General features: G+C 46.0%; 1 protein-coding gene across 9 annotated transcripts in view; it reads left to right on the top strand.

The window, feature by feature from the left end:
* Nucleotides 1–19,587, top strand: part of TJAP1 (tight junction associated protein 1) — a 28,240-nt gene extending 8,653 nt beyond the window's left edge. For 2 of the 9 annotated variants that reach the window (XM_031964789.1, XM_031964788.1), the window contains exons 2-12: nt 4,922–5,042; nt 11,978–12,075; nt 12,400–12,446; nt 13,174–13,331; nt 14,670–14,698; nt 15,279–15,440; nt 15,545–15,611; nt 15,890–15,919; nt 16,826–16,933; nt 17,091–17,174; nt 17,753–19,587. In XM_031964789.1, coding sequence (XP_031820649.1) covers nt 13,212–13,331; nt 14,670–14,698; nt 15,279–15,440; nt 15,545–15,611; nt 15,890–15,919; nt 16,826–16,933; nt 17,091–17,174; nt 17,753–18,814 — 1,662 coding nt within the window. In that variant the 5' untranslated portion in view covers nt 4,922–5,042; nt 11,978–12,075; nt 12,400–12,446; nt 13,174–13,211 and the 3' untranslated portion in view covers nt 18,815–19,587. Of the gene's footprint in view, nt 1–4,921; nt 5,043–11,977; nt 12,076–12,399; nt 12,447–12,990; nt 13,044–13,173; nt 13,332–14,669; nt 14,699–15,278; nt 15,441–15,544; nt 15,612–15,889; nt 15,920–16,825; nt 16,934–17,090; nt 17,175–17,752 lie in introns of all 9 variants that reach the window. The other 7 variants (XM_031964790.1, XM_031964791.1, XM_031964792.1 and 4 more) reach the window with 6 other exon arrangements.
* Nucleotides 19,588–19,968: the final 381 nt, after the last annotated feature.

The raw sequence follows: 19,968 nt of genomic DNA, 5'->3' as shown, positions 1-19,968 counted from the left end.
ATTTCTGTGGATGATACTTACTGCCCACTGAATTTATTTTAAAATCTTCGAGTCTCATTTGACTCTTTCCCTCCTCTTCTTCTAGGTAGTTGCAAAGTCCTCGTGATTTTCTCTCCATGCTATTGCTTCCCTTGATTCTCTTGCTAGTATCCCAGTTTAAGTTTTCATCATCTGAGACCCTAGATTTAAAGTTGGGATAGGTAGGTTTGGGGGCCATTTAGTCAGTCTCACCTTGTTTTACAGATAAGGAAACTAGAGTGGTGAAGTGACTTTTTTTAAAGGTCAAATAGGTATAAACCGTCAAATCTTGGGTTTAATATTGATTATTTTAATTCTAAATATGTTCTTTTCCACTGTACCATAATTCCTCTTGGGTGGACTATTATAATAGGCAGTTTCCCTGCCTTGAGGCTTTTATCCAATCCATCCTTCACACAGCTACTAAAATAATTGTTGTAATGCACAAATATGGTCACCCCATTCCCTTTTACAGACTTCCCCATAGGATAAAATGCAAATTGCTTAGGTTGGAAAAGCTGTAATCTTGTCAACTTAACTTTACATTCCACACATATTCAGTTCCCATTAAATTGATTATTCTCCAGTCTTAACCTATGTTTTCTGCCCTATGTGAATTCACATAATTCTGTGGCTATAATGTACTCCTTTTTGCAGTCTCTACTTATCAAAATCTTTATTTTTCCTAGACTCTAAGCAGATGCTGCCTTAAAAAAAATTTTTTTTATTATAGCTTTTTATTTACAAGATATATACATGGGTAATTTTTCAGCATTGACAATTGCAAGACCTTTTGTTCCAACTTTTCCCCTCCTTTCCCCCTCCCCTTTCCCTAGTTGGCAGGTTGACCAATGCATGTTAAATATGTTGAAGTATAAGTTAACTACAATATATGTATACATGCTCAAATAGTTATTTTGCTGTACAAAAGGAATTGGACTTGGAAATAGTGTACAATTAGCCTGTGAAGGAAATCAAAAGTGCAGGCGGACAAAAAAGAGGGATTGGGAATTCTATGTAGTGGTTCATAGTCATCTCCCAGAGTTCTTTCTCTGGGTGTAGCTGGTTTAATTCATTACTGCTTTATTGGAACTGATTTGATTTATCTCATTGTCGAAGAGGGCCATGTCCATCAGAATTGATCATCATATAGTATTGTTGAAGTATATAATGATCTCCTGGTCCTGCTCATTTCACTCAGCATCAGTTCATGTAAGTCTCTCCAGGCCTTTCTAAAATCAACCTGTTGGTCATTTCTTCTTCTTCTTCTTCTTCTTCTTCTTTTTTTTTTTTTTTTTTGGAAATTATCTCCTTTTTATTTATAAAGAATCCTGACTCCTGCCTAGCATTCAATTAAGGCTTTTCCAAAGTTTACCACTTCATACCAAAATGCCCAAACTTTTCAGAAACCAACCACAAAATGGTAGGAATACATTATCTCCATGTCCAAATATCGAGTCACATACCTGGTAGGGCAGGACAACACTGCAAATCTCCTATTCAAATTAATAAATATCAAATTTTATTTAGATTTTCCAAGTCCCCAAAGATTTATTTAAACACTTTCCCGTTTCTATTTTAGAGATCCCTCACTCTTGGAAACACAAGAAATGATCCTACTCATAGACACTGAAAGTTACTGGAATTGGTGCTACAGTTATGTGCTCTTTTTTTTTTTTTTAATATATTAAAATATAAATTAGATACACAATAAGTATACATGTGTTGGTCATTTCTTACCGAACAATAATATTCCATAATACTCATATACCACAATTTATTCAGCCGTTCTCCAATTGATAGGCATCCACTCAGTTTCCAGTTTCTGGCCACTACAAAGAGACCTGCCACAAATATATTGGCACATACAGGTCCCTTTCCCTTCTTTAAAATCTCTTTGGGATATAAGCCCAGTAGTAACACTGCTGGATCAAAGGGTGTGCACAATTTCATAACTTTTTGAGCATAGTTCCAAACTGCTCTCCAGAATGGCTGGATGTATTCACAATTCCACCAACAATGTATCAGTGTCCCAGTTTTCCCACATCCCTTCCAACATTCCGCATTATCTTTCTCTGTCATTCTAGCCAATCTGACAGGTGTGTAGTGGTATCTCAGAGTTGTCTTAATTTGCAGTTCTCTGATTAATAATGACTTGGAGCGATGCTGCCTTTTTTTGTGAAATCCTCCCTAATGTCAAAGTTTCCCTAAAGTATTTTGTCTTAATGTCTCCTTTGTCCCATTACTTTTTTTGAAAATAAATTTTTTATGATATTCTCTGTTTCTTACATCACCATAGTATTATTCCCTGCACTTTTTAAAGAGCCATCCCACATGATAAATAGTAATTTTTGGAGAGAGGAAAAAAAAGCACAACCTATCAATAAAAGTATCCATGCAAGTACTATGTGTAACACTTAATCATGGTACTTATATTTTTCTGTTCAAGTCAAAACTGTAATGTTCTTCTCTTAAATATAATATTCTTTGGGAGCAGGTTTCTTGGGGGGCTTCTGGAGGCAACCTTAGTTTCAGTTCAGAGTAATAATCACCTCAAATTCAGCCAAGAGTTAAAGTCCAAATCCTTTATTGTCTCTTCTAAAATCTTATCTCCTTCACTTGGGGCTCAGCTAGTTTTCTAGAGGCCTTCCGGATCTTGGTTTCAGTGTTCTCCACAGGACAGCCTGCCACCACTTCTCTGTCTTCCTTTATTCTGCCCAACTGCCGTCGCTGGCTTGTGAATCTCCTGCATCCTGGTTGAGGCTCCTAGCTTATATATGTTCTCTTAAAGGTGTGAATCTTGTGGAACTGTTGTAAGTACTAAATACATCTAGAGATCTGTTAAGCACCCTGCTAAACAACCATTGTCTCTATCAATTCCACTGACTTAGCACCTTGTAAGAATTCTAACAAAAACTGTGTTATTTTCATCTTTGTATTCTTCTTGTGCAGTTTGCATGTTGTGTAGGTCCTTAATGTTTGTTGAATTTAAGCATATTGAAATTATTCCTCAATTTGAGATATAGTCTTTGGACCTTCTGGTAACAGTTATTATTATTATCATTTTACTCTTTTGAGGCAATTGGAATTAAGTGTCTTGTCAAGGTTACACAGCTTGCAAGTGTTACATGTTTGAGGCCAGATTTGAATTCAGGTCCTCCTGACTTCAGGGCTGATGCTCTATTCACTTCAACATCTAGCTGCCTCTGCCTTCTGGTAAGAGTAGGTTGAGTCAGTAATCCTATTTTATGTGTGGCTCTTTCACTTTCTTTCCTCCTTGATTCAGTCAGAATAATACCACTTCTTGGGCAGCACTCTGTGAGTGCATTTAGATTTTTTTCCAGGGAAGGAGAATAGTTATTAGGTCTTTATCATGCTCTTTGCATAAAATAAGATAGGGAAGGTAGATTGGCATCTACTTCCCTTTTACTTCTGTTTCTGCTGGAAAAATGACAGTTCTCTCCCAGACTGGAGTTTGGAAGAGTTTTCTAGTGAATGAGGATTTCTAGACAGCCTGTCACTCTCTATTCCATCTAAATTTAAGAAATCTGATCACTCATGTTTCCAATGGACCAGCAGTGATGCATGACATCCACCACCTGAGAGCGAGGATGGTTTCCAGAGACAGTTCTTGTCTCCTGCTTGTCAAGCTTCCCTCTACTTCTGGGCTATTATTCACAGATACCAAAGAACTGAAAGGTCTGTGTTTTGAGAGGTGTAAAGCTCAGCAAATAGAAAAGGATTTATGAGAGTCTCATAGCTGCTGCCACCAGTGCTACAGCATGAGGTTACTATAGGACAGGTCCCTCTTTCCCCCTCATTTTTCCCTGCCCTCCCACTCTCCATCATGCTAAACTCAGGCAGGTGTGTTTCTGCTTTGGGCTTTTCATTTTATTGGCCATCAGCAGTTGGTACACTGAGTCTCAGGTGCTTTCTACCCTAAGAATTCCAAAATCAGCATCTGATAAATTCTCTTCCATTGCAGGCCTGTTCAGGGCAGAGAGGGTATATAGTGAGGGTAAGGGGGAATTTTGTTACTTCTGCTGCTTGACATGGCCTGCTTTTTACTGCCACCCACTTGAAAAGTTATACCCACAATGCTTTCATATGAATAAGTGAAATTGTCTCTTGTGCTGGGGGATGTGATATCCTTTTTACTGCATCTTTGTTACTGGGAAAAGATGGAAAAGACTTCATTGGATCTACAAGCTTTCTACTGAGAATAAGGCTTCTATATCCTAGAGGCCCTTTCAGAGCCTATGGAGCTGGCAGGACACTAATTCATCCCCTCCTGGCATGTAGAGTGTGGTCACACACTATCCCATTGTATTTCATTTTCTGATGTAATTCCTGTAGTCGTCTTCTCAGTTCTGAGGCTGGTTCCTTCATTCACTTTCTACTTGTTGCCGGTGTGGGAAGAGATGAGACAGACTAAGCTGGCATAGGCTAAGTCGATAGGTAGTAGTGCCAGGCCATGGATAGCTTTACTCCCAGATCCTATCAACATTTTAGATTGGTATTGCCAGACTTTTACAGTACAACCTGGCAGCAATATTTTTGAAGCAGGGAATAGGGAGGGCAGTCTATCTCTCTGCCAGTAATACCTTCTTCTTTCTCCTTATCTACCCTTACTGTGAGCACTCAAGAATTATTGTGGATCTTTTTGTTTGTTTGTTTTTCTTTTCGTTAAAGAAAAAGCTTTGTGCCCAAGCATAGTTGGTTGATGGAGGGTGAAGACAGGTAATTGTCATGCTTCCCCTGAGGGTTGTTTTCTCTATTCAAACCTGCTGAAGGGGGTGGTCTGTCTGAACCTTTTCTTTTGGGAGCATCTGTGGCATATAGCCCCACAGGCAGGGTTAGTTGTGGTATTCTGTAGTTTGGCATCCCTTCTCTCTTTTTGCAGCTCCAGAGTTGGGCTGCTCGTAAACCAAGCTGTCTGTTTATATGGAGAGCCTGGAGGGTGTCTGCCATGAGTCTGCTGCTAACAACAAGAACTGGCTGGTTTGGGAGAAGACACTAACTCCGTGAGTCTGAACCTAGCCACATAATGTGCTTCTGATGGTTTGTTAGCCATTCCCCTTCCCTGAGTCTTTACTAGAGCCTGGTTGCTTCTTCCTGTCTGATGGACACTTGCATTTATTTCTCCATTAATCTCATTCACTGTGTTCTGCTTATCTTGCCAATCTCTTGCTTGGCTTTGAGAGGGAGCCCTTTTCAAGGATTTGGTGTGGAGGTGTGTCATTAGAGAGCTGTATCTTTCTAGCTGGGCACTGACTCTCACCTTCAATTTCCTCGCAATTCCATTGCCTTCAATGCTTTTGGTTTTGTCCTCGAGAAATATTAGTTGGTGTCCCAGGCTACTCTATAGTTTCCATTTTGACTCTTGGACCTGAAGATTCCCTAGAAGCTACAATGATTTCTGATTTCTGTACTTGGGAAGTAGACAGGATTAGAATCGGAAGTAGAAAGGGGATTTTCCTCTAATCCAAATATTCTACTGCTATACCAAGGCTCTTATTATCCTGGATTTTTTATCCTGGATTTTATCCTGGAAAGAATGGTGGATTAATTAGTACTCCCATTACTTTTCCCCTCTGGATAGGAGCAATTCCAGACTTTTTCATCAAGGGAAATGTTTGGAATTAGGCAGGAGAGGTTAGGGAAGAATTTAGGTTAGGCTTTGGGGAATTCCAAGAAAGAGAAGTTGTTCCCTAAAACTCAAAATGTAGTATAGTGAAAAGAGGACTAGTTTTTTGAATAAGAAGACCTGGGTTTGAATCTTGTCGCTGTTACTTACCATAGCTTTGTAATTAGTCACTTAGGTTCTCTGGTTTTCTTTTGTAAAGTGAGGGAATGGAACTAGATCTTTTCCAATATCTTTTCCAGCTCTAATTCCTGTGAAACTGATATCCAGATTCAGGCCCCTATTTTAAATCCTGACTTTGCCCTCTTGCTCTCATTATTCTTTGAGGTGGGTGTTGAGTGAAGTTTGACCTTTCTCCATGTCTGGAGGTGGGGCTGGACTTTAGCCCAAGTTAAGCTATATTAGTAACTCCACAAGAAGATTTAGCCAGAAAGAGAAGAGGACTTCGATTTTTGCCATCTCTAGCTTGGCTTGTATATTGGTGAGTGAAAACTCATGCCGGATGGGGCAGTTCATTCAAAGCTTTCCTTTTGCCAACTTAGATGAGGTAAGGAAGATGAAGATTTCCAAATATATTCTTAATGTTTCCTTGTGTTCTGATAAAACACTTTTTGAAAACAGCTTCCGTGTCCTGGTTGCTCTCTTTTTTGCAATTCCCTCCCACCCCATTCTGACAGAAGATCCTGATACTAAATGTTCAGAAATAGGGGGTTTGGGGCCTTGTGGGCTTGGCTAAGCCCTTTTACAAAGAGAAAGTGGCTTTTATTTAGAGTTCAGGAAGCAGAAAGTAGTCTTGTCAGTGAAAGAATTGCATTTATATACCTTGCTTTTTAATACTGGGGTTGGGAAGAAGGCAAGGAAAGGTGTATGGGTGACCATTTTGGTTCTGTTTCAGAAAGCCAGAGTGACTTGGAGCTAAAACCTTGGTCAAAAACATTTATGAGGCAGCTAGATGATGCAGTGGATAGAACACTAGCCCTGGAGTTAGGAGGACCTGAGTTTAAATCTGGCCTGAGACACTTAAAGCTTCCTAGCTGTGTGACCCTGAACAAATCACTTAACCCCATTTGCCTTGGGGAAAAACTCCCTGTCTTCTTTGGGAAAGAGAAGCCCTGATTAGGATATGTTAGTATAGGATACTTTTGGTTTAGTGAACTCAGTATCCACTATATCCAAAATGGGTGAGTAAGGTTGGCAAAGGGGTCTGAATGATAAACAAAGGGAAGTGTACATTGCCAGGTGTGTTATAATTTGGTCTTGAATAATATAGGGGTTACCTTTGTTCCTTTTGGTGTTTGTTTAGAGCAGAAGATCAAATAGGCAGTACTTGTATTTTCTCAAGTGGGTCCTAAGTAACTAGCACTGGTTCTAAGCAGCTCAGGATTACCCTGGATCCAGATATTTCCCCTCTTTTTGGGACTTCTGAGGACTTGTCACTCCACTCTTCTTGAAGCCAGACAGAAGATCAAGCCTGGGCAACAGCTTGAATTGGATGGTAACGGTCAGTGTTAGTTGGGACAAGCCAAGCCAGCTTTTTCACTGATTTAGGGGACTGGCCTGGGAGCCGATTGACATCTAGCTGGTGCTCACTGTACTAAGCTGATGCTCCTCCCAGACCCCACCCTGACACTGCTGGCTGCCTGCCTGCCACGCGCCCAGGATTGCTGGAGGCTTTGCTCATGCATCTCTGGAACAGCTGCACACTTGACCTGGGTAGGGTATATAGAAGAGGGAAGGGTAGTAAGAGAAGCACCGGAAGCCTGAATCTCAGGTCCACTCTTTGGAGATAGATGGACAGCTGTATGGGGAATGATTATGGCCCTGTGTGCCTCAGCCTAAAGGTTTGCGGATTGGTAGGGTTACATGAGGATAGACATGAAAGACATCTGAATGAGGAAGGAGCCCCTTCTGGGGTAAACCCTGTTTTGCTTCTTTGATATATAGTCCCTTAACATTGAATGAGGGAGTAAAAGAGTATTGATTGGTAGGGTAATGGGGACCAGCAGCTTTGACTGTCATGGAATTTGGCTAGAAGCAGAACCCTGATTTTTAGGGGAAGTCTAGAAATAGACTAGTAGAAATAGAATCTCCTTTCCCTTCTGACTTTCTTGTCTGACTTTCAAGTTACCGAAATGTCCAAGTACCTGACTCTGAAGATACTAGTCTTCCTTTCTGTTTTCATCATGAGGTAGCGTTTGGACTCTATATGCCTTAGTTCCCAATTTTTTTTTTCCTGAATGGGAATTTGAATGAAGTCTACTTTTAAATTATGCCTGTTTCCCAAAGTTATGAGGATTTTTGTGATAGAATAGAAAATAGAAGGAGATTTGTATTTGTTTTGATTGCCTTTTCTTCTGTATAATGCTGCCTCTCTGATAGGGATTCAGCCTTTTTCAGGTCTGAAGAAGCTGAACCAGGGTAAATTTGGATTTCCAGAACTGGTATAGTTGTTAGAGTCTGTAGATGATTTTGAATTTAAAGGGCCAAGAGAGACAGCAACATTTAGTAGCCCTGTTATCTATTTCAAGAATATGAAGAGAAAGAGAGAAGGGAGGGAGAGGGGATGAAGGACAGGGACAGGAGTGTGTGTGTGTGTGTGTGTGTGTGTGTGTGTGTGTGTGTGTGTTTGGAAGTCGACTGGAGAAACCAGGTATTAAGGGTTGGGGCTGTTACATTCCCTAGCAACAATATAAATTTTGCTGTTTTGTCTAGTAGAAAGACAGAATCTGATCCCTGACAAAGAAAATTGTCATAGTTCAGCTCAAAGGTGAATCATGCCTAAAGATTTGCCCTGTGTCTTCAAAATAGGTTGCTTTTCTTTTCTTTCTCCTGGGCATTGGAAAAGTCCATAAAGAGCCTGCCTTAACTGTGGCAGTATGTAGTTGGACTTGGAGATAACTGTTCAGTTTTTTCCCCTCTTAAGTCAGGAGTAAAGGAATGCCAGGGAAGAGCCAGAGTTGATGGCATTGTCCTTTACCCCCAATTCCTCATTAGACTCAGGGAAACAGGTGTGTCCCATTTCCTAGCATGGGGAGTAGTGGTGGCCCAGGGACTGTAGCAGATTTCGCTTGTCTGCTCACCTTCTTGCCCAGCTATTCTGTAGTTTAGCAGTGCATGTCTGGTCCTATTTCTGATGAAAGTAGACTTTGTTCTTTGGAGGCTGATAATCATGCCCCATGGGGGTGTAATCAGGGAGAAGGTATTTAATACAGGGCAGGCGGGAACAGGCGGCCTGTCCCAGCTGGCAGATTGCAACATGACAATTAGTTAGGGTCTCATCTCTCCTCCCCTCCTCCCTTTACTGTCCTATGAAATGGTGAAGAATGAATGTTATGCAGGAGTACAAGAAAGGGGTGGGCAGGGTAGGGAGGAGCTTTTGCATACTCTTTTTTCCCCCAGGAATTGGAAGAAGAAAGCACTACTGTGATAGACTTCACTTGGTACATAGACCCAGCTGTGTGATTGTCGGCTTTCTAGTAGTTGAAGTCCAAGATGGCTTTGGGCAAACCCAGACAGCTGGAGTTCTTGGGGATTTTTCCCATCTTTCTTTTTCAACTGTTTTTTATAGTTCCACATGCCATAAAACCTAGATCTTTTCTTTCTCACAAGTTGATAGGTGAGGTGATTCAGGAGCTTCTTTAGTTTACTTAAGACATCCCCTTCCTGGTCCTGAGAGGTCCTTTTTGGGATCATTCCAGTCTCTGAGGAAGCAGCAGTGGCTCAGCCATAGTCACCTCCAACTCTTTTTGGGCTTTTGTGAAATCCACTATCTTCTCCATCCTCCCGCTGCCCTCCCCCCTCCCCCAAGCCTCAACTGCTTTTCCTCAAATTCTTTCCAACGACATGAAATCTATCCTAGGCTGAGCCTCTTCAAGCTGGAATCTGATCCTTGGAAGACTTTTCTTATTGAAGATCTAGAGGAGGGGTTGGGGGTCTAAAGTAATGTTCTCCATCTTCTCTCCTGACCTCCTTTCGCTGCTGTATTTTAGGCCCCTTCCTTTATTGCCTTGTCTCACACTGCATTATCAGTACTAATTCTCCACAAGACTTCTCTTTTCCCAGGCTCCATGAATGTATAGAAGGTTAATGCCTTGTCCCCTTTCTCCCGGCAGAACCTGATTTATGATTCATTGTGAGATCCAGAGTTGGGATATGGAGCTAGATGACCCTGAAGGGCCAACATGTACATGAATAGATCAAAATTGAGGATGAAGATGGGGTGCTTTTAGTCCTGGGAATCAACAGTTTCATTTCTAAGTATAAATCATGTTCTCTCTCCAGACAGATTCCCTTTTAATGATCTGCCTGATAATTATTCTATGGCAATAGGTTATTCCTCCCCATGTGATACCTGTATACCTTGTATACCAAGTCTCCTTTCTGTCATTTAGAAGTATTGAAAAGAACAAGTGGCTTCCATGCTGATTTCTCAGTATGAATTTTCAACTGCCCATCATGGTTTATTCTTAATCACTTGAGCTGGTCTTAGGGTGGGAAGGGGGAAATGTTTGGTCAAGGCCCTTTGCATTTTTAGCAGCTGAAAAAAACTGAGCCAGAGGATGTGGATGTAACCAGAGCCAGGGACTATAGGGCTTGGAATGGGGCAGATCTGCTTAAAGGTAAGGTTACCAGACACCTGAGAGAGAGAGAGAGAGAGAGAGCGCGCGCGAGAGAGAGAGCGAGAGAGAGAGCGAGAGAGAGAGCGCCTGTGTGTGTGTGTGAGTGAGTGTGTGTGTCAGAGTCTGAGACAGAGCGAGCTCATCCTCCCTCCCTCTGTTCATACCAGTAGCCTGGTGCCATGAAAGAGAGGTGGGGAGAAAAGTTTGTATTGTAGGGAGGAGAGAATCATAGACCCTGGGGGTGAAGGGTACATGAAGGGACCTGCAGGGAGGAAGTCATTCTTGGAAGCAGGGGGTGGAGTGACTAGGAAAAAGGGGTGGGCATTTGGCTTCTCTTTCAGAGATGTAGACTGGCAGGCATGTTTCCCATCCTCCCCACAGGGTTAAGGTGCTGTGCCTTCTTTCTCTTTTCTCCTGTCTTGGGCCACTAGTAGATTCCTCACAGATTGCCTGTGGGCAGTGATAGTATTGGGGCTGTTGCCTGTGCTCCTCTCCCCCCCTTCCCCCTCCTGCTGCTTCCTGTCCATCTGCCTTGCTGGGGAGTCACTCCTTTAAATCTGTAGCCTAATGGTCTCTCTAGGCCCCTTTCCCCAGGCCTCCTCTTGAGGGCTATCTCTGGGGGAGCCGGGCAGGGGTGGCGCTTGTGGCTTGTTTGCTCTCCCTTGTTTGCTCCCCTCTTGAGGAATGTGTTCTGTCCTCGTGGGCCTGCCCAGCATTCCTGCAGAGCGAGTCAGTCAGCGCGCTGCCTGTGCCCTGTGGGGGCATGCTTCTGGCCCAGCCCTGGAGCTCCCAGGTTGTGGCTCGTGCCCCCAGGCCCAGACCCGGGTCCTCTGCCCCGCCTTACCCAGGCCTCTCCCGCATCCTCCCTTCACCCTCCTGCACGCTTCTTGCCCTGGGCCCCGAAGGAATGCTTTGAGAGCAAGCACAGTGCCGAGTCACAGCCAGAGCATGTCCTGACAGCAGAAACACGTGCTCCTTCCTGCTCGGCCCCCCCCAGCCCCAGCTCCCTAGTGGGAGGGGAGCTTGTTTTTTATACCAAAGAGGCCAGTTGAGGTTAGTGCCTCCCCCAACTCCAGGAAGGTATTGACTGCCCCCGTGCTGTAGCTGTGTTTACTGCAAGTGATAGGACCCTTGTGCCTACAGAATAGGGTTTGGGAGTTGAGGAAGATGGGAAAGGAAAGGCCTCTCCTGGACCTTTCATTGTTCTTTCTGAAGGGCCTTAAACTTCCCTTTGGAACGGGTAAGTGTTTGTGCCCACAGAAACAAGTGGGATAGCCTTTGGGAACTGTCAGTGTTGTCTGCTTGTGTCCTCTCCGTCTTTTGGGTGCTCTTTATATTTCTCTTTTTTCCCTGCAAGATTTTTTGGTTGTTTCAAAGCCCTGAGAAAGAAGTGGCAGATAGGGAGAGGGGAAGCCATGTGACAAGTTGAGATTCCTTTGTTATGCTTCTGAAATTCCTGTCTGGGATGTTTCCTTTAGAATTCCAGAGAGGAGGATTGGGAACTAGAATTCTCCTGATTTAGCAAGACCTGCTTCTCTTCATACATACCCTTTTCCATTCCCTCCTGGAGGCATCTTTTCTCTCGTTCTCCTTAGTACATCTTCTTGGCCCTGGGGACTGAGGTTAGGCAGTGACAGTCCTGACAGACAGGTGGCTGACACCCGGTTTCTCCTTTCTTCCTCTTCTTGGATTTCAGGGACTGTCGGCCAAAGGAGCTGGAGGGGCCTCAGGATGAGGAGAGCCAAGGGCTGACTCCAGGACGGCAGAACGGAGGGAGCTGCTGACAAACAGATGGTATGTCTTTGGAAGTCTGAAACGGTGGGCCTTTTTGAGGGCAGACTTGGCCCAAGCTAAACATTGGGAAACTTTAGATAGGAGGAGCTGGGGACCATGAGAGCTGTGATAAATAGATGGTGTGAATTTGCTGTACCCTAAAACTTTGGGGATCCTGGAGCTCTTTTGGCCTCATAGTTCCCCCAAACCCTCAAGGGAAGGGGTGGTTGTAACAGAAGCTCTCTAGTGTATTAGCCAAGACTTGTTCTCTGTTTGGGGTGGCGAGGAAGTCATAGAAGAGCCTACATTCAGGGGCTTCTCAAACTCCTCTGTTCTTCCTGCCAGAATGCCTGAGTGAATTTCCTTGGTGAGGGCCCAGTCTGAATCCATAGGTGAGTTGTGTTTTTTATGGAAAATATTTTTCTTATTCACAAGGAGCTTGAAAAAAGAAGAAAAAATAATGTGCATCCACAAATTCCTAACTACATATCCTACTCCAGCTGGTTTGATGATCCAAACCCCCAGTTATGGTTTGGGGCTTTGGGGGGGGTGTGTGCTTCTTCCTTAGAAACTACATACCAGGACATTGTAACAGTCTCTGTAATCAGCATCCATGTTCTGCTAACTTCTACTAGCTTGGTGTTTGCTGAGATAATAATAATAATAATAACTAATAGCTAGCATTTACCTAGTACTTTAGAGTTCGTAAAACCTTTTACATGTGTTGTCTCAGTAGGTCATCACAAACCCACTGTTTGGTAGGGGCTTTTATCCCCATTTTACAGATGAAAAAATTGAGGCTGAGAGAGGTTAAGTAACTTGCCCAAGAATCAGCTAAGTGCCTAAGTCTTGATCTGGACTCAGATTTTCTTGACCTTCGCAACTTTATCCACTGGGCCTCATCTTTCCCCCACTCTCCTTATTTCTGGGAGCCAGACAGTCAGCTTCTCTGCCAGAAACCCTTCCTAAAGGACCATCTCAGTAATAAGGTATAGGGGGGATTGGGGGTGGTCTTGAGTTTCCACCCCCACTTTTTCCATGAAAAGCTTATAACCCCATTTGTCTTTTTCAGGCAGTAGTAGAGCATTTCTCTATCTTCCTTTTTCTCCCCCACCTCAGCTCCCTCCAGAAGGTTAAGGAATTTTACCTCTTCCAGGATGACCAGCACAGCTCCCTCTAAGAAGCCATACCGCAAGGCACCTCCCCAGCACCGGGAGCTGCGGCCTGAGCTGCCTGCTCCATGGGCTCAGCAGGAGGTCAGCATGATTGAATGCCAGGTAACCTAGTGCCAGTGGGCATTGTCAGGCAGTCAGCCAGCACTGCCACTGCCTTGACTTCTCTTGGCCTGAGAAAGAAGAAGTAGGAATCAGGAGACTGGAGCGGCATGGAGTGGGTGATGGTGATGCGTCTGGGTGCACTTTGCACCTGTCCAGGTTACTTCTGATATTCAAGCAGCCTGGGAGTGAGGCCTACCTGAGGGAATTCTGAAGGAAGGTGTCCCCACACTGTCAGCCCTTAGGGGAGGCAAAAGGGCCTCAAGGCGCACAGAGTTCTAGGTTCCTGGAGTGAAAAGATACTGTTTTGGGCTTGACCAAAAGTGGTATCAAAGGAATTACTTTAGAAGACCATGGCTTGGAGGTGATATCGCCACTTTAGGAGAGAATCAGAGCTTAACCTCAGTGTTGTATGTATTTCTCCTAAAGAAATGCTCAATATATCCCCTTTTAGAAATGATTATCCTTTGAACAGGATGGTAATGTAAACTTCATTCCAAAGAGTCATCATAGCCATGAGAATAAATGTTGTAGGAGAATTTAATTCTATCCATATCACAAATTAAAAATAAAATGATCCTACTAAAAGGAATACTTTTAAGATGGTTGGTGCATATTGAAGTGGGTTTTTATCAAGGATTGGCTGTTTAGAGATGGAATAGACAGTTAAGTTATAAATATTTGTTTTTTTCCCCACAATATTTTTGCCTCAGAGTTCAGCAACAACCCCCCACCCCCACCCCCAGCTGCTGTGCTGAACAATCTCAGAAGCTTCCTCTCCCCCAAGGACTTAACTTCTCTTCACTCTTCATTGAATAAAGGAAATTTCCTCCATCACAAACTGACACCTTTCTTCCTTTTCCCTGTTACTCTCACATCTCCTTAGGATCCAGATTTAGAGCCACACTGGTTTGGGGGAAGAGGCATGTCAGTCCTCTTGAGTCTTATGTTAAAATTTGGGGGGGATCAGGGCACTTTCTCAACATCCCACCTTTGTTCCAGTCACTAACACTATTTGCTTTTTCCCCTTCATCAGGGTGACAGCTGGCTTAGAGCACACTTGCCCTGTTTGTATGGAGCTAGGGAGTGGGAAACATCTTTATGGAGGGTTGGGTGAAGGAAATCTAAGGTCAGTCTGTCAGGCAGGGTCTCTGTGTGAATGGCGTTTGGGGTTAGAGGAAAAGGCAGGATGGGGAAGTTTATGCTGCCATCTCCTTGTGGTCAGAGCAGGGGGTGACCCGGGCCTTCCTGGCTGGCCATGTTAAAGTTAGGATAAGGGGGTAGGATGAGCCAGGAGCAGGTTCAGAGCTGAGCCTTTGGCCTCTTTTCTTTTGTGCACAGGAGTCCCTGACAGACTCGGAGAGGATGAAGTAAGTGCTGCCTTCAAGCCCCTCCTCATGATTCTTTGTCTGCCCCCTTAACTTTTTCATTTTTGTGTCTCTAGTGTTTTGAACATCAGAGGCATCTGATTATTTTAATTGAATTATTCCCCACCAGCCCCCATTGCCCCAGCTTTTGTTTTGGAGAGAGATGGAAGCTTCATCTCATTATTTTTGTCTCCTCTGACCGTGGGGAGGACAGTGCTGGGCAGAGGGAGGTGGCCCAGCCTCTCGGGCCAGGGGCTCAGAGCCTCTGGGTACCTACACTGAATGGTTAAGGGAATAATAGAGAAGACCACACCCGGAGGCCTGATTAGTCTGGATGGGAGCCAGAGACCCCTCCACCTTCTCATCTCTTTTTCTTCTCATTTGGCCTTTGCCCGTCCCCCTTTCTCAGCCAAGTTTTTAGGCCTCTGCTCATACATCACCTTGTCCCTGGCAGAGGGGAGCAGCGGTTTGGCTGAGGATTCCTTCTGCAGCAGAGAGTCAAGTGTAGGCTTTAGGCCTCGGACTCTTGCTCCTCTTCTCTGCCGCCTCTTCTGATCCTGGGCACTCACCTCTTCCCGTCCAGGCTCCTGCAGCAGGAGAATGAGGAGCTGCGGCGGCGTTTGGCCTCTGCTACCAGTCGCACAGAAGCCCTGGAGCGGGAGCTGGAAATTGGGCAGGACTACCTGGAGCTAGAGCTGGGTCAGAGCCGGGAAGAACTGGACAAATTCAAGGACAAGTTCCGACGGTGAGAGTGGAGCTGGGGGGTGCATTGGGCAAGGAATGGGAGGGGGAGGATGGGGCTGTGGCCCTGCTTGCTGGGAACTAGCCCTTCTCTTTTCATGTCTGTAGGTTACAGAATAGCTACACCGCGTCACAGAGGAATAACCAGGAGCTGGAAGACAAGTTGCACACACTGGTAACTGGCCCCAGAGTACCTCCAGGGCACCGAGTCCACCAGAGGGCAGAGTGCCCTAGGGCCTCCAGGGAGATCTCTGTACTCTCAGGGACTTGGGAGCAGTGGGGGGGGGAAGGGGGGAAGGGGAGAGGGCAGGAGCCAGGGGTGTGGAGGGGGAAGGAGGGGATCACAGTGTGTTGTCTGAGTCAAGACTGTCCTAATGCTCACGGCTATTTCTCTTTTCTCCTCGTCTTCCCTTCCCCCATGCCGCCACTGCTGCTGCTGCGCTCTCCTCTCAGGCCTCTCTTAGCCACAGCTGGATTTTTGCAGTTGCGTCTGAGTTTGTTTTTTCTCTCTTGTATCTTGGCCTTGCCCTGGGACCCTGCATAAATAACCCTACCCTTTGCTCCCTCATTAGTGCCTTATTCTGTTCCTCCTCTTTATCCCTATTCTAGGCCCTGTCCTCTTCCTAGAGTGGTGGCCATGGGTGCCCTCTTCTCCCAGGAGCTTTGGAGGGCCAGGGAAACTTGTAGGTGGCTCTTGGGGTACCAATTCATGTGGGTGTTGGACAGTGTCCTCCCTGCTTACATTTAACAGAGATGACTTAAGTGGCTTCTCCCTCAGAGGGGCTGGAGCATTGAGGGGTACCCTGAATATGTATCCCTCTTATTTCCATCTCCTGGAATTGCTATAACTCTTACCAGTGCTACAGAAATACCAGGATACCTCTCAGGGCCACCTTCACCACTTGTCCCCTGCCCCCACCATCTCCTCCTTCTCCATTCCTGGGCACAATACATCCTATTGGTTCAGTAGAGCCTGTTTTGGAAGGTTCCTGACTCTGAACAGGTGATGTCAATTGCTCTTAATTCCCTTTATCCCTTCCTGTTCAATCCCACACCCTGAACTTATCCCATGAGGAGTCCTTTGAGTTGCACAGAGATATAGCAGCTCATAAAACACTTCTATCTACTCTTTATGTGGATGGTGATAGATAGTCCATGCTCCTTCCTATCCCTATCCCTATCCCTACCATTTAGCCAACCTAGAGAAAAAGAGAGAGAGGCCCCTGGTTCCCTTTGTCTTTACATCCGTCCATCTGTCTGTGTTGTCTACCTTAGCTGTCCCAGCTCCTGTGGCTATCCCATATTTGTTGGGGGGGGGGGGGAGAGGGAGGGAGAATGAATTGAGGTGGTGTAGGTACTAGGCTAAGGATACTTAATCTCTTACTTTAGATTAAGAAAGCTGAGATGGACCGTAAAACCTTAGACTGGGAAATCGTGGAGCTGACCAACAAGCTCTTGGATGCTAAGACTACCATTAACAAACTAGAGGAACTCAATGTAGGTTCCCTTTGGGTACATGTGCTTTTTTCCTCATGGCTAGTGGAGTGGGGGGCGCATGGGTTCTGGCTGTCACAATCCAGTGCCTTTGGGAAAGGGACTCCCTTCCTCTTCCTCATAAGCAGGGTGGGCACCGATCCTAGTATCATTTCTCCAGGAACGCTACCGGCAGGACTGTAACCTGGCTGTACAGCTGCTCAAGTGCAATAAGTCCCATTTCAGAAACCATAAGTTTGCTGATGTAAGTATCACCCACTCTTACCTCCCCCAGCCTCTTCTCTGATTCTGACTTGTACTTCTGCTTGCCTCTTCTCTCCCACCTCCCTTTTTTGCCTGTCTTCTCTATATTCTGTCACTGCTGTTCTCTGCTCTCACTGTCCTTCCCTAGGGGATGAGAATGGGAATAAGGGATCATAACATTTCATGAGCAGAGACAAAGGCTGTATAGCAGGGGGAGGATTAAACTTCTTATTCCTGAGCAAGGAGGAGGGAGAGGGATGTGGAGAGAACTGTTAGGGACAAAGGCATGGGGTAGCTGACATAAAGTAAGAAGGGTTCCTCCAACTAGGGACCAACTCCTGAAGACTGCCCCCCAGGTTAAAAGTATGAGGATGTAAGTAAGCAAGCAGGGTGAGATGCTGAGTGGGTTAGGGTCACTGAGTCACTGCTGAGTCACTGCTGACTCCTTAAGCTTGTTTCTGGATCTAGGAGGGCACACCCCCATCCAGGGCCAGAGACATCACCCAGGATTAGGAGGAGTGGGGTTATGTTCTAATAGCCTTAAGTTGTTCCACTCCTGTCTGTATTTCTCCTGTGTAGCTGCCCTATGAACTTCAGGACATGGTGAGCAAGCATTTGCACAGCACACAGGATACCCCTGGCCCTAGCCTGGCTCCTAGCCTGGCCCCAGGAGCCGTGGTGCCCACCTCCGTCATTGCTCGAGTACTGGAAAAGCCAGAGTCGCTCCTGCTCAACTCTGCCCAGTCTGGCAGCGCCGGACACCCTGTAGCTGAGGATGTCTTCGTGCATGTGGATATGAGTGAGGGGGTCCCTGAAAATCCTGCCAGTCCCACAGCTCCGAGGAGTCCCACCTCCCAAACCAATGGGGAGTGCTGCCCAGCGGACAGTGCTCAGGGTTCATCGGAGGAAGAGCTGCCCTGTGAGAAGCTGAGCCCTTACCCTACTCCCCCACCCCCCCACCCGTTATACCCGGGCCGAAAAGTGATTGAGTTTTCTGAAGACAAGGTGCGGATTCCCAGGAACAGCCCTCTGCCCAATTGTACCTATGCCACCCGACAGGCCATCTCTCTGAGTCTTGTGGAGGAGGGGTCCGATCGGGCCCGACTCAGCCCTGGCAGTCCTGCCTCTGCCCAAGCCTCCCCTCGACCACTTGCCAGTCCGCCCTCTGCACCCAGTGCTGTGGCCAGTTCCACCAGCTCTGAGGAAGATCTGCTGGCCAGCTGGCAGCGAGCGTTTGTGGATCGGGCACCTCCACCTGCCCCTCTGACCCAACGTACAGGGTTTGGGCGTGATGCACTTCCAGATTTAAGCAGTTTTGCTGGCAGCACCTCTGATGATAATGAGGACACTGGCCCTGTGCCCTCCTCTCCAGTTGGTGAGGGGTGTCGACTGTTGTCTTTTCCTAGCCCACCCCCATCCAGGGATGATGATGAGTTAAATCTGCCCATGAGCCCTGAAGAGGAGCGCCAGAAACTACTTCCTGAAGAGGGAGGGGAAGGGTCGGGTACCCCTCCTGGAGAAAGCAAGGTTCGACTGACCTCACACCGTCCCCAGAGAAGCCCCAAGCGGATGGGTGTACACCATTTACACCGAAAGGACAGCCTGACCCAGGCCCAGGAACAGGGCAATTTGCTTAACTAGGGCCTTAATCACCCTTTCTCTGCTAACAAACACGTTCCCTCTCCCCCTGCCCCCCAACACACTACCAGGTTGTTACTGCATGGGGGGATTCTGAGGCATCTCACTCACTCTAAACTCAGGTTCCCCACTCCTTTGCTCCTCGGACCAGCCAGTTCAAGCCATTGAAAAGCAGGGATCTTGACCTTCCTTGGTTGAAGCATTGAATCAGTCCCTTCACCCAACTTGAGCTTGGCCATTTCAAAAACTGGGACCCCAGACACGTCTGTCCACATAGGGCCCTTTAGGCCCTTACTGATCGTGCTGAGCAGAGAACATTATCTTTTCCCACACTTTGACCATCCCATGTTTTGGTCTGCACTGGGTGTTTGAGTAAGGGTGGGGGAGGGGAGGGGAAGGTCCTGTCAGTATTTGACCCAAGTCTACTTCTCATGGGAGTTTTTGGGGGAAGGGGTTGTTTTTGAACCCCAAGTTTCTTCTGTTGCCTGAAATCCTTGAAGCCATGATGGCAAGGTTGCTATATAGCTGCTGCAGGTCCTTCCAGTATAGTTGGCCCTATGGGGTTGTGAGAGTGAAAGGAGGATGCCTTAGGGCTTTCTGTCTCCTCCTTGGGGACAGTGGGGTAGAGAGAAATCTGCCTGGGCTGGCCCTAGACCTAGGGAAGACTATACAGATGCCCCTCCCCTCCTTTGGCTCTAGACTGTTACTCTCAGCTTTGGGAAGTTTTCACATTGATGAGTCTATTTTAAAATCAGAAATAAACTATTTTATCGGTAGTTTTGTGTCATCTGTTATACTTGACCCTCCAAACTTTGTTGCCTGGTAATTCCTCTAGACCAAAGGTGCCTCTGAAGATGCCCCACATCAGATACCCTGACGGCAGAAGTGATTGCTGGATTCCTCCTCCCACCTTGGGATGTAAACTTAGCTCTTGCCTAAGGTTTCCCTCAGCTTTCATCTCCAGTGTGGTGGTGGCGGAGAGCCAACAAAGGACCCTAACGTTGAGGTATTCTCGCACCCTTCCGGAGCGGGACAACTTCCTGACCTGGGACGGGCCGTGCTAGTCTGTGAGCATCTAAGCTTCGGGGCTGTCCGGCACTAGGCTGGGTGGTTCGGAGCATTTGCCAGTGAGCGGGCAGTGAGCAGCAAGGCCGCCG

This window comes from Sarcophilus harrisii, chromosome 4, assembly GCF_902635505.1.
Source record: "Sarcophilus harrisii chromosome 4, mSarHar1.11, whole genome shotgun sequence".
NCBI classification, from domain to species: domain Eukaryota; kingdom Metazoa; phylum Chordata; class Mammalia; order Dasyuromorphia; family Dasyuridae; genus Sarcophilus; species Sarcophilus harrisii.
The sequence above is the reverse complement of the archived record's forward strand: the minus strand, read 5'-3'. Positions and strand labels throughout refer to the sequence as shown.